This window comes from Ambystoma mexicanum, chromosome 6p, assembly GCF_040938575.1.
Source record: "Ambystoma mexicanum isolate Mex_15411 chromosome 6p, UKY_AmexF1_1, whole genome shotgun sequence".
Lineage (NCBI taxonomy): Eukaryota > Metazoa > Chordata > Amphibia > Caudata > Ambystomatidae > Ambystoma > Ambystoma mexicanum.
Window position 1 is genome coordinate 1,000,353,755 of NC_090935.1, and position 13,257 is coordinate 1,000,367,011.

Below are 13,257 nucleotides of genomic sequence, written 5' to 3' on the forward strand. Positions count from 1 at the left end.
CTACAGAGAAGGATTTTGACAAACTGGGAAACGCCAGAAATTATCCCGGCAGTAAATAAAAAACTGTCAACAAAATACAGGGTGGCTAGTTCTGACCCTGAATATTTGTCAAAACACCCTACTCCTGAGAGCTTGGTTGTACAGGCTGCAACCTCATCAGGCAGCACATCTGCATACCCCACTGCTCCGCAGGATAGGGATGACAAAAAATATGATGCCATGGCTAAGAAGGTTTTTTCTGCCTGTAGCATGGCGTTAAAGTCTATTAACGCGACCTGTACGCTCGCTAGGTTCAGCCACACCCTTTGGGAGTGCGCTTCATCAGCGGCTGACTGCCTCCAAGAAGGAGAGGAAAGGGACGCATTTTTAAACATCAGGGATGGTAAAGATGCGATGTGCGAGACCCTACAAACTGGCCTAGATTCTGCTGACAGTATCAGCAGGGCCATGGCGGCAAGTACCACAATCCGCAGGCATGCGTGGTTGAGGAAGTCTGGTTTTGCCTCTGACGTGCAGACCAGGCTTTTGAATATGCCCTTTGACGGTTCTACCCTCTTTGGAAAGAAGGCGGATGACAGTTTGGAGAAACTGCAAACGTCCAAGGCAGCAGCCAAGTCATTGGGAGCTGCTATCCGTCAGAATACCTTTCGTCCTTCGGGATCATCGTGGAGAGGACGGTCCTTTCGTTACTATTCCTCATATGGAAGGGGCAGGGGACGACCGGCTCAAAGAGGCCAAGGAAGATTTACCCGTGGTGGACGGGGTAGGGGAAAGAAAGCCGCACCCGCAGGAGCAGGAGCCACTTTACCTTCGGCAACTGCATCAGCCGCTTCAAAACCACTCTGAGGTCTCCCCTCACAGAACACCAGTAGGGGGCAGGTTAACTCACCATCTGACGGAATGGCAGGCTATTACGTCAGATGCTTGGGCTCTGGAGACAGTGGCCCAAGGTTACTGCCTGCCCTTCCTACATATCCCTCAGAGTCATCCACCGGGGAACAACCCTTTGAAGCTTCCAGATCCGCTCCTCTTGCAGGAGGTTTTAGACCTGCTAGAGAAAGGTGCCATAGAACTGGTACCTGTAGCGGAAAGGAACAAGGGTTGGTACTCCCCCTACTTCATAATACCGAAGAAGGACGGAGGACTGAGACCCATCTTAGACTTACGGGAATTGAACAAATTCCTCCGAAAGGACAAGTTCAAGATGGTGACTCTCTCTCAGATCCTTCAGGCCCTCCAGCTTCAGGACTGGTTGGTATCTCTAGACCTCCAGGACGCTTATTTCCATGTGCCGATCCATCCCAGGCACAGGAGATACCTGAGGTTCGCAATTGGCAGCTCTCATTATCAATTTCGAGTTCTGCCATTTGGGCTAACCTCCGCCCCGAGGGTCTTTACCAAGCTAATGTCGGTTGTGGCTGCAAGTCTAAGGAGGGAAGGGATTCATGTCTACCCTTACCTAGACGATTGGTTGATCAGAGCTGTATCTTCGGAACAGGCTCAGAGACAACTAGATTATGTTTGCCACTTCCTTCACAAGCTGGGCTTCTCCCTCAATTTAAAGAAGTCACAGATGATACCATCACAGAGACTCCAATTCATTGGAGCAGTCCTGGACACTTCCCTGGGAAAAGCCTTGCCACCAGAGGTGAGGGCTCGAGATATTCTGCAGATGGTCATCAGATTTCAGAATGCCCAATATCTCCCAGCCTACGACTTTCTGAGGTTGCTAGGCCTCATGGCATCCTGCATATTCCTCGTGCCGGAGGCTCGCCTGAGAATGAGATCCCTCCAGTGGGCACTGAGAACTCAGTGGTCACAGTTCTCAGGAAGGATGACAGATCTCCTTCGGATCCCGGTCAAAGTAGCCCGAGACCTTCAGTGGTGGGCCTGTCGGGAGAACATCCTGAAAGGAGAAATGTTTTGGCAACCATGGCCGGAGATAACAGTAGTCACGGATGCCTCACTCACGGGGTGGGGAGCTCACGCCAACGACTTGACCATCAGCGGTCGTTGGTCTCCATCGGAGTCCAGACTACATATCAACCTGTTGGAGCTGAGAGCCATCAGACTAGCGCTGAAGGCTTTTCTGCCGTCTGTACGGGGAAGAAACGTCCTAATAATGACGGACAATACAGTGGCCATGCACTACCTCAACAAAAGAGGAGGCGTAGGCTCACTACCACTGTGCAGAGAGGCGATGCAGCTCTGGTTTTGGGCAATTCAGGAAGGAATCTCTCTATCGGCAATTCACCTAGCCGGAGAGAAGAACTTGACAGCGGACGCTCTGAGCAGGCAGAGCACAGTCTCTCACGAGTGGGAGATAGCTCAGGAAGTCCTTCAAGAGATCTTCGCCCTTTGGGGAACCCCTCAAGTGGATCTGTTCGCCACCAGTATCAACAGGAAGTGCGACAGATTTTGCTCAAGGGAATTTCCCCCGAGAGGAGCTCTAGGAGATGCGTTCGTAGTGGACTGGGAGTTCCCACTTCTGTACGCGTTCCCTCCGGTCCCTGTCATTCCTCAAATGATCAGGAGGTTGAGAAGGTTTCGGAAGACCATGATCCTAATTGCCCCGGATTGGGCCAGGAGAACGTGGTACCCGGACCTTCTAGACATGTCCATCTGCCCTCCAATTCGACTGCCATACAGAGAGGATCTTCTCTCGCAGAAGGAAGGTCAGGTTCTCCATCCAGCCATCAAGACCCTCAACCTTCACGCTTGGTGTCTGAAAGGTTGAGGTACAAGGATTGGGACCTTCCGGATGATGTTATGGAGGTGTTGCTTTCGGCCAGAAGGCCGGCAACTAAAACTCTATACCGCTGCCGTTGGAACAAATTTTGCAGCTGGTGCAGAGAAAAGAATATTGAACCCTTTTCTTGTGGTACACCTATGGTGTTGTCATTCTTACTTTACCTGGCTAATTCAGGCCTACAGGTTGGCACAATTAAGGGCTATCTCGCAGCGCTATCAATCTTTAAGCGCACTGCAGAGGAGCCTTCATACTTCAAAATTCCATTGGTAATACAATACCTAAAAGGATTAACTAATGTTTATCCCCCGAAACCTTTTCAAGTTCCCTTATGGGATTTAAACCTAATTTTAAACTTCCTAAAGGGTGCCCCTTTTGAACCACTACACTCTTGTTCATTGAAGCTTCTCACCCTCAAAACTGTTTTGCTAATAGCATTGACATCTGCTAGAAGGGTTAGCGAGTTGCAAGCCTTATCGTGTAAACCTCCACATACAATCTTTTACAAGGACAAAGTTGTTCTTCAGGTGAAGCCTAACTTCCTCCCGAAGGTAGTCTCGGAGTTTCACATCACTCAGAAGATTATATTACCTTCTTTCTACCCTCCTCCTCATCCGGGGAAGGAGGAAGAGAGACTGCACAGGCTGGACCCTAAGCGAGCCTTGAGCTTCTATATCAGCAGATTGGCTAAGATCAGACAAGCAGACCAACTCTTTGTAGGTTATGCAGGACATAAGTTGGGCCTTCCAATAACAAAACAAACCATCTCCAGATGGATTATTTTAGCCATTCTGGAGTGCTACAAATTGGCAGGAAAGGAGCCTCCTCAAAATCTAAGGGCTCATTCTACCAGGGGTATCGCAACATCCTCAGCCCTTCAAAGAGGGGTGCCAATTCGAGATATATGTGCGGCTGCCACATGGTCGTCCGCACATACATTTACCAAATTCTATAGCCTGGATTCCTCCTCTAGTCAAGAAACTAGATTCGGCAAGGCTGTGTTACACTCTGTCCATTCTGGAAGGGTAACATAACTTTTATTACTCCCGCCTCCAGTCACAATACCACTGCTATGGGAGTCTATCTAAGATAAGGAATACGTCGGAGGACACAATCCCTTCGAAGAACTAGTTACTCTTACCTTGTAACGTTCTTTCGATGGGATGTTCCTCCGACGTATTCCTTATCGACCCTCCCATCCATCCCCGCAGTATGACTTCCTGTGGGTTTGCAGCCTATGCTCCTTCAAGGTGATTAGTCTAATCCAAAAACATTACTGGGGACTACAAAACGGAACTGAGCAACGGACGCTGCGCGCGGCCTTTATAGGCAGGATGACGTCGACGTCGGCACGGAGGCCGTCGAGGGTCATCGACTCGGCGATCATCGACGCGCAGCGCCCTCTGGCAAAAAAAAAAAAAAATTTTCCGAGGCCAGCAAAGCTGAAGGATATCTATCTATCTAAGATAAGGAATACGTCGGAGGAACATCCCATCGAAAGAACGTTACAAGGTAAGAGTAACTAGTTCTTCTCTCCCAGCAATCTGCACACACTTTACCACACTGCAACTCATAAACGGCACCTACAGCACACAATGTCTCGTCCGATACTTGCACCAAAACCCTGCACCAGGTGTACACGGAGCTGAAGCTGACAACAGCACACCCTCTCCCACTATCCTACTCTCCTCCTCCCGGCTAACCCCACCCGCCCTCCTTCCTGTTTACTGAACTGCCAGAGTGCCTGGGGACCAATTCCGTTGGTGACTAGGCGCTATACAAGTACCTTTTAACATAACAGAATTGTGAAACTAGCCTAAGAACTTACCTCTTACTGTAGGGGTCAAAACATGGCTGTCCAAGGCCTCCATAGCAAGGTGGCTGGTTACAGCCATCAAGGAGGCATATGAAGGGCAGCACAAGCCTTTCCCAGCAAATATGCATGCCCATGCCGTCAGAGCTAAAGCCACGGCGGTTGCTTTCCAAAGGCAAATTCTGTGGCAGGTTATCAGCAAGGCGGCAACATGGGCTACTCCCTCAGCCTAATGCAAGCACTAATGCTTGCATGCCGGCTGCAGATCGGACACGGCATTTGGTCAGGCAGTATTAAGGAACTTTTTCTTAGCAGGGTCACCTCTCCACCTTGGAAGGGGGGTGGGAGGGTACTTTCAGTTGTAGTCACCCATACAGTATGGAGGAAAGGGGGCGGGCGTAGGAGTCATTGTAAGTTATTCACCGTAGTGACTAACATTACTAGTCCATAGTCGCCTTTCCTCCATACGTCCCACCATCCTCCCCCCTACTAAAACTGGTGTCATTAGGCAATGGTAATATTGTCGATGCGTCAGAGGTGACTGTGGTTGGTGGGCGGAGTCGGGGAGTGCATGCTCCCAGGGCCTTGCACCTCTAAATTTAAAGTTATTTATTTTTTTTTCTTCTGAGTTTCCATCTCGCGTCCCTAGTGATAGACACCCATACAATATGGAGGAAAGGGGACTAGACTAGGAGTACATTGGTCACTACGGTGAGTAACTTCTATTTCTTGCTGAGCATCACGATAAAACTGACGGCCTACTACCCTGGAATTACTGCATAGTAATCTGAAAATTTATGGTTTTACTCCCCAAGAATAGGTGACCTATACTGAATGTGTTGGAGAAGGTCTGACTTACCTAGAAATACTTTTTTCTAAATAAGGTCTATGCTTTTGTCTGTACTTTAACCCCTTTAGTGCCAAGGACGAGATGGCTCCTTTTTGGCACCTTGTTTTGCGCGATCCCTGCAAAGCAGGGATCGCTCAAAACTGTAATACAACCCCTGGGCTATGTGAGGGGGGGAGGTCCCCCCCTTACTGCCAGGGGGCTGGATTACCTTCAGTTTCAAGTTGGTGTGCGTAATGCACGTCGGCGTGAAACAAAGTAAATTCACTGCAGCAGCCATTTTCGGCTGCTGCGGTGAAGAGAGAAGGTGAGTGCCCTTCGTCTGCCTTGATCTCCAGCTGTATTTCAAGCTGGAGATCGAGGCAACCACCAGTTAGAGAGGTTGGAGAGGGTCAACCACCAGTTAGAATATTATCCTGGGGTTTTGGGGTGCCCCTCAGCCCCCGCTAAAGGGCAGCCTGCCATTTTGAATTATTTTCTTTGCACAAAGGCAGGTTTAGTAAATGGAGGGCCACATTGGTGTGCCAATCTGGCCCCGGGGTGCCCAAACCTTACTGCCCCACACACTGGGGGCCTGTCAATGATGCCCGCTCCCGGGGAGCCGGTTTAAGCCCTGCGTCCCGAAAGCGGACATCCAGTCCCCAAGGAAGGACCCAGCAACCCCATATAGGGGCCCTTTGGACAGTGCACACCATGCTGCAGGATCCCGGCCTCCTTGAGGCCTGAAAGGAACTACTTTACCTGTGGGACTAATTTACCATCCGGGCGGGGAAGGATACATACCTGGAACTTCTTCCAAGGCTATTTAAACCCCACCCGAACAGCCACACGTGCTTCGCGTTGTTTTGCATCTAGCAGCTGGACTCTCACCGCATCTGCTCCTGCATCCTGACTTCTGCCACGCCTGCCAGCATCCTAGATCACCTGCAAAGGAAGAGAAGAGAACAGAAAAAGGAAAAGTCCTTACCTGCTAAATCCACATCCCAGAGACATCTCGCCGACAATCCTGAAAAGGAAGACTTTTATTTAAAAGCTCATCGCGTCGATCGCTGCAGCGCCGCATTCCACTCACCTTTACAGGGCGCCTCCATGTTCAGCAGCGATCATCCGGATTCGCAGTCACGCCCCAGCGCCTAGGGAGAAAAAGACAAGAACAAAAGGTGAGAGAGAAGGGAATAAGGAAAGCTAAATCTCCATGTTAAGACTTACCTGTTGATTCATTCCCTCTTCATTTCGGGTCCGTGCCGCATCCTGGCATTTCCGGACCCCGGCCCCTAAGGGGAAAAAGAGACATCCGTGTTAATGAGCGAATGAAAAGACATTACCAAAAAACGCTCATTAAAGACTTACCTGATTTCTGCAAGGATTTCACTTCTCTTCTCGGGTCGGTGCCTGTTCCCCGGCATTCCGTACCCCGGCCCCTATGGGGAAAAAGACACTAGCATTAGTACATTAATGCATGGACATAAGGGGAACCTTATCAAAAACTAACCTGGAAGCCAAGCAAGTTTGGTTCTCACCAATCCGAAAATCCAGTGAAGTAACTGGATACCAACGCGCCCCTGCATCAGAAGCAGGATGGAGAGCTCGTCCTTCCAGACCCTAAGGTGAGACGCTACGAGGAATCACAGGGTCTCGAGGAGGGTGAGAGGGGAAAGTGGGAGGCCGATTGCATTACCCCGCAGACAGTTAATCCCCTATTTTCGCCTACAGAAGGATACTTCTGCGAGCCAGACAAGCCAGAATTGGGGTCCCGGTCCAGTCCGTCTTCCGAACCCTGCGCATCACCTTAGAGGTCACAGCAGCGCGAACCAGGCCAGCGCCTCCGTGGGAGTCAGGTGAGCGTAACGGGGCCCCTGTCCCATAATTTTTGGGGGTCCTCTCCCCACCCCAAAAGGAGTACCTCACACAGCTGTTTGGAGGAGGCCCTATTTGGGGTCAGGGGGAGAGGGCCCCCAAAATGGTGAGACAGCCCCCCCAGTGGGTGGGACAGTAAGGTATGGGTACCCCGGGGCCAGATTGGCACACCAATGTTGCCTTCTGCGCCAAGGGGAGTTGGGTTACCAAAGGAAAAATGGTGGAACGTGTTTTAGGGGGGGGCTTGGGGTTACCTGTGGGTTACCTGTGTTTTCGGTTTTCCCCTTGGCGCCCAGGTAGGTGCACCCACACATGTGAGGTACCATGTTTATCGGGACACCTGTGGGAACGCGGGACGATAGGCCTTGTGTTGTCGGGGGCGTTTTTCGATGGGTGAGCCGAGTGAAATGTGCGGAAAATGCGTTTTTTATCCCCCCACATTTCGGACTTTGCGGGGGTGTCTGGGTAATAAATTCTGGGCCGATTTGCGCAAATCATACCTCTGCGGATTCACACGGGTGTCCCCTTTTCGGAAATGCATGGGATTCCCTGTTTTCCTTGGTGGCTTGGACACCCGGGCCCATATCTGTATGGTGTGCCCGTCTGGAGAAATTCATATGTCAAAACAGACTTGAGGTTACGTGTTTTAGGCTTTCCCCTTGGCGCCCAGGTAGGTGCACCCACACATGTGAGGTACCATTTTAATCTGTACACGTGTGAACGCGGGAAGGTATAACTTTTTTGCCCCATTTGCTGGTGTCCTTTGTCACACAACCATTTCATTTCCCAAATGTGACCTACATTTAGTTGCTGCTTTAGGCACCATACACTTTTGTGACCTGCATAAGTCACCTACCCTTGAAAAGGTCTGCCTGTTTTCTTTCAAAAAATGTATGCTTGCCCTTCCTCCCCACATTGGTTTTCCCGATTTACACATGCTAACTGCGTCTGTTCAGGCCATAAGCATAAAATTCCTGTGTACCATGGCTCAGTGTTTGGCTTGCGGTATTGCTTATTTTGTAAAACACTACAAAAAACGTGTGCTTTCCTAACTGCGAGAGTCAGGGGAATGTAGCGGAGCATTGCTTTTCTCAAAATTCATAGCCATTCCCATACCAAGCCAACCATGTCCAACACATACCTTTTATTTCAGCCCTTTTCCTGCTTCCCCCTCCCCCGTAATATATATGCCAGTTTTCCCCTACCTAGTTGTAGCCCGACCTAGGCAAATCGCCCCTTCCTAAACTTGGAATTTTGTCTACTTTTCGGAAATATATGCCTTTGTCCTCCAATTCGGCTTCCATTCCGTCCATGCATGTCCAATTGGCCAAAATCGCCTACCCATCACAAAACGGTTGATAACATCAAAATGTTTTTTCGTTTCCACTCAACCTGTTGGTGAAAGCCAGGAAATTGGGGAAATCAGCCCAGCAAACCATTTGTTCTTAGCTCTTACAAGGAAAAAAAACACCGGCTTCTTTGTACATCATTTTATTCGCATTTTTTTGAAAAAACACATTCGCCCTTTTTGGTTATTTTTTCACCCCCCTACAGCAACGTAGGATTCCTGGGTGGCGTTACGACCACCTACATGTGGGGGTGGGGGGGGGGGAGCCAAATTTGGCAGATCACTCATGTAACAAAGTTACAAGGCATTGAATGGCCACATACCGAAATCGCCAAAAAAGGCCTTGGCACTTCAAGGGTTAAAGCAGTGTTTTACTATTGTGGCCATCTATAATGTGATGGTACTTATAAGATTTATCTGGACATAATTGTATTTAAACCATTTATTTCTACAATACATCGTTTCTTTGGCCCACTGGTGTTAGAATTTCTTTGTACTGATTCTAAAGCCCTCTTCCTCCTAAAATGAGCCTGGCTGCTCTATCTACGCTACCATTAACTCTGGTGGTACAGCCTTATGGTAGGAGTGGAGTCTTGCACTGTCTCAGTTGAATGGTTTTACTAACCCCTGAATTGGACTTCAGAAAAACTGAACAAGAGCTTGGGGAGATGCAGATGTTGGGCATAAACTATCAACTTGGTGCAGAGGGCGGTTGGGGGGGGCGCCTATCTGCATTGATAGTCTAGTGGACTGACCAGTGCCCCAAAGCAAATGATTTGAGCATGCAAGTTAAGCTAATGGTTATACTCCTAGAAATCGCCCAGGTTTCCAACATCGATGGATGCTGGGGGTTCCTTTGAAATCCATGGAGTCGAAAGCTGTAAAAGTGTTTCCCAACATGCCCTGGGCTATAAATGAGAATCACTGACTAATAGTAACTTATCTGAGCTTTCATGTGTCAGTGAGTGCTATATAAATGATCAGTTTTTATTCCTATGGAAACGCAGCACTGGAAAAGGTGGCACTGCTTTTAGTCACTATATAGGTGCATTGAGCTAGCTGTGCATGTGTTTGCATATGGGGTGCACAAACATTACACTTCGGTAGCAGAAGCATCCAAGAGTGATTAGTTCTGGATTTTACTTTTCTGGCACTCTGCAGAAATGTATTGCTCTTTAATGGATTGCCTGTGCGGGTGCTGGCTCCCTTGAGGTAGCTGGGCTTGATTGTGGGACTCCAGTAACTTCCCTGAGCTTCCCTTTCTCTGCGTCAGCTTCAGTCTATCCTTCCAGGACAGCGTGCTTTCTCACACTGCGCTTGTCTGATCTCTGGGGCGCCTGGGGTCTTGGGCTGCTTGCAGGCTGCGCGATCATCACATCCTAGACCAGCCCAGACTCTGCTTCCTCTCGGCGCCCTGGTCCGCACCCGCCTGCATGTCTGGTTCATCCTGGCTCTCTTGGTTCCTCCAAGGTGTGCTTGGCTATCTGTCCAGCCTTTGGTGTTTCAAATTCAAGACCCTTTGCATTGTCCACGGCCTTCTAGGGCCTGTCCCAAATACCTTCAACTTTCCCTCCGTAAACACCTTCCCTCTCAAGCTCTTGCTCCTCCAACTCCCTCCGGGTCAGTCGTTTCTCAAAAAAATCGAACTGCGGGTAGATTAGTCTTCGGCTGGGGCATCCCTCTGGGACAGCCTCCCTGCCACTCGCACAAGAACCATCTCCGGTTCCGGAAGCACCTCCAAGATCTTCCTCTTTTCCTCTGCCTTCGCTTCTCTTCTCCCGTGCTGATCGTTTCTTCTTTGGCATTGTGCACCTGGTCACCCACTGATTTCGGGCCCAGGTACTTCCTCACCCTGCCATGCATCTGCACCACCTCATGGCATCCCTTGCACTTTAGTATGAATTCTGTAATGCTAGTTTTCCTCCCCCTTCCCCACACCCCTTTTTTCTGTACTTGGCAGACACCCTCTGTCTGCACCTTAAAACTAGCACTTGCCACTTGCTGGCTGCACTACCACTTTATTTCCCTTGCTTAGCACTTTCCACTTTTCCCCCATCCTTTCGTGCACTTCCGCCTTCCCTCTCCCCTGCACTTGCATGTTCCCAATGTCACTGGGCCTAGTAAGATTGTTGTATTTGTTCTCCCGCCTCCTCACACGCAAACACCTTTTTGAGCGTGATACAAATAAAATATCAATATTTCAATCAATGGTCTGGAACGGTGTCCAGTCATAATATCGAATGAAAAATTTCGAATGTCAAAGTCGATTAAAAAATGTCGGAAAAAAATGTTCAATTTTTTTTTCGATATTTTTTTTTGCCTCCATTTTATATTAAAAAAAGGTAAAAACAAAAAAGGATGGGTTGGGGGGGGAACCCCCATTTTGAAAAAAACGACATTTTTTCGACTTTTTGACTTTCGACATTTTTGTATTCGAAATTGTCTATAAACCGTCTGGAACCACTAGACTGGTGAAAGTGGGTCCAATGGTGGTTCGGTGTTGCTCCACACTCCCTCCTCTCAGTGCTGAGCGAGTGCTGATGTGGTGACTCGCTAAGACTTCCTCGTCCAGGTACTCTAGATTTGTCTGACTTAGAAAAGTAGTAGGGTGTGAAGGTAGGTTTGAAGAATGCAGGAAAGGTGGGGCAACTGTGGGGAGTAATGTCTAGGGTCCTGTGATTGGTTGGAATACCATGTTTTCCTGATGTGGTTGTCACTGGTCCCAAAGGGGGAGGTACCCCCTCCCATGAGATCATCCACTGAGCACCACGCCCAGGGGAACTATCATGTAGCAGCCTCACCATCCTGGCCTCGTGAGAATGGGCCCCCCCTTCGGAAGAAGTGACGTCCTGGGATTCATCACACTTCACTACCACCACAAATGATTCACTGCACAGTGTGAATCTTGGGTCAAAGTAGTCATCCCCTTCCTAGCCTAGATACCATCTGATGTACCGTCTGCTGATTTTCCTGCTATTTGTTTCCCCTTATCAAATGACCACAGAGGATAGTTGGGGTCCAATCCATTTCGTCCATGACAGTGGGCCAAATGTGTTTGCTCTAATGCAGCTAAATGGCGCAATGAACTATCGCAGTTCCTTGGACATTTCCAAACTTAAGTTAAATCTATTCTTTAACAAGATTGGTTCTTGTTATCCATAAGAGCTAGGTGTTACAGCAGACTCATTTTATCTGCCTCTGTTCTTCGGTAGACTTAAAGGCACAGGCTTGTCTCATGCGCCACTGTTCCTCCTGTAGTTTGGCTCCCATTGGCTTTAGCTCCCTTACCACCATCCTTTTAATTGTTTGCAATATTGCTTCACTTTCACAGATCAAGCTCTCTACAAGTGTCATTTTGATTGTATGCCTCTAGTGCTATGTTTCAACTAAATCTTTTTTTTGTTTCTTTCTTTTTTAGGGAGATTCAAGGGATGTAAACCGAAGCTGTTTAATCATGTAAAACTGCTCTGACAGAGTTAAAAGCTTACAACAGTCCAGGGCCTTCTCAGAAGCACAAGATTTTGTATTTCTTTGTAAACGTTTAAAACTTGCATTTACCGCCTTAACTTGTGCAGACAGGAAAGATTTTTATTTTTTTTGTGAATACCTAAGATGTGAATCATTGAAGAACTGTGAATTTTTAATTTGAGGGCCTGTTTGTTTTTTCTTGGTCTTTGGCTGCTTTTTTTTCTTTGCACAGAATAGACCGTTTTTTGTTTTTGTTTTTTTTTTTATGCAAGACGTTTCTATTTTTTGGGACCTTTCCAGCATTCCTTTACAAATAAAGTGCTGTTGGAGGCGGGAAGAAAATGTCAATTTTTAATTTTTTGTACCACTTTTTTTGTACAGTGTAATTAAGGTTACAGACTTTTTAGAGTAGTTATGTTAGACAATTCAATTTATACACTTGTGAAAGATGTGTTTTAATGCGTTTGTTTTTATTCATCTGAGCCCGGGTAAAAGGGGAGGGATGGGGTATTGTTTGGATTTAGAACTTTTAAATAGTGAAGTTACCGTTATAATGTGAAAGAAAAAATAAAACAATATTTTAATGATGGAGTGATTTGGTGCTGAAGAAAGTTGTGGGTTGGATACATGTCAATCTTGTGCTTGTGGGAGGTTAAAGAACATTGATATTTTGTTATTGGCAAAGTCATTGTACCATTGTGTTGAAAATGTAACATGCATGGAGGAAGGGCCATCCTGTCATTTGTACATTTGAGAGTGAGGCTTACTAAGATGACAAACAAACAATGAAGTCTGCTTGTTTTCCTTCACCACAAGCAAATGCTAGTAGTGCAACCATTCTTGGTTTTGTCCAATACTGTTTTGCATGAGAAAGTTACCTGATTTTACACATTTGAATGATGGCAAACCAAAGGTCAGCCCTCTTTCATGTGTGCCATCTCAAACGGCAAGTGTCACTTAATGGTGGTAGCCCCAAACCCCTGCAAACATTCTAGACCTATATTTTTTCTTGTCCATACCTGAGGCAAGAAGTAAAAGGTTGATGCATTCCAGCAAGTCATACCATGGATGTGCTGGCACTATAGTGGGAGCATGCCTGGTGCAGGTGTTTTGAGGACCTTGTATCTTTGAACTGAACAAATGGGACCAACTCAAATCAGTTCAGTGTCGGGCAT

At 47.8% G+C, this 13,257-nt stretch overlaps 1 protein-coding gene across 1 annotated transcript in view; it reads left to right on the forward strand.

Moving 5' to 3' along the window:
* Positions 1 to 12,673, forward strand: part of LMNB1 (lamin B1) — a 505,711-nt gene extending 493,038 nt beyond the window's left edge. Inside the window, exon 11 of the mRNA XM_069625602.1 lies at positions 12,033 to 12,673. Within this exon, the coding sequence (XP_069481703.1) occupies positions 12,033 to 12,074 (42 nt within the window). The 3' untranslated portion in view covers positions 12,075 to 12,673. The remainder of the gene's footprint in view (positions 1 to 12,032) is intronic.
* Positions 12,674 to 13,257: the final 584 nt, after the last annotated feature.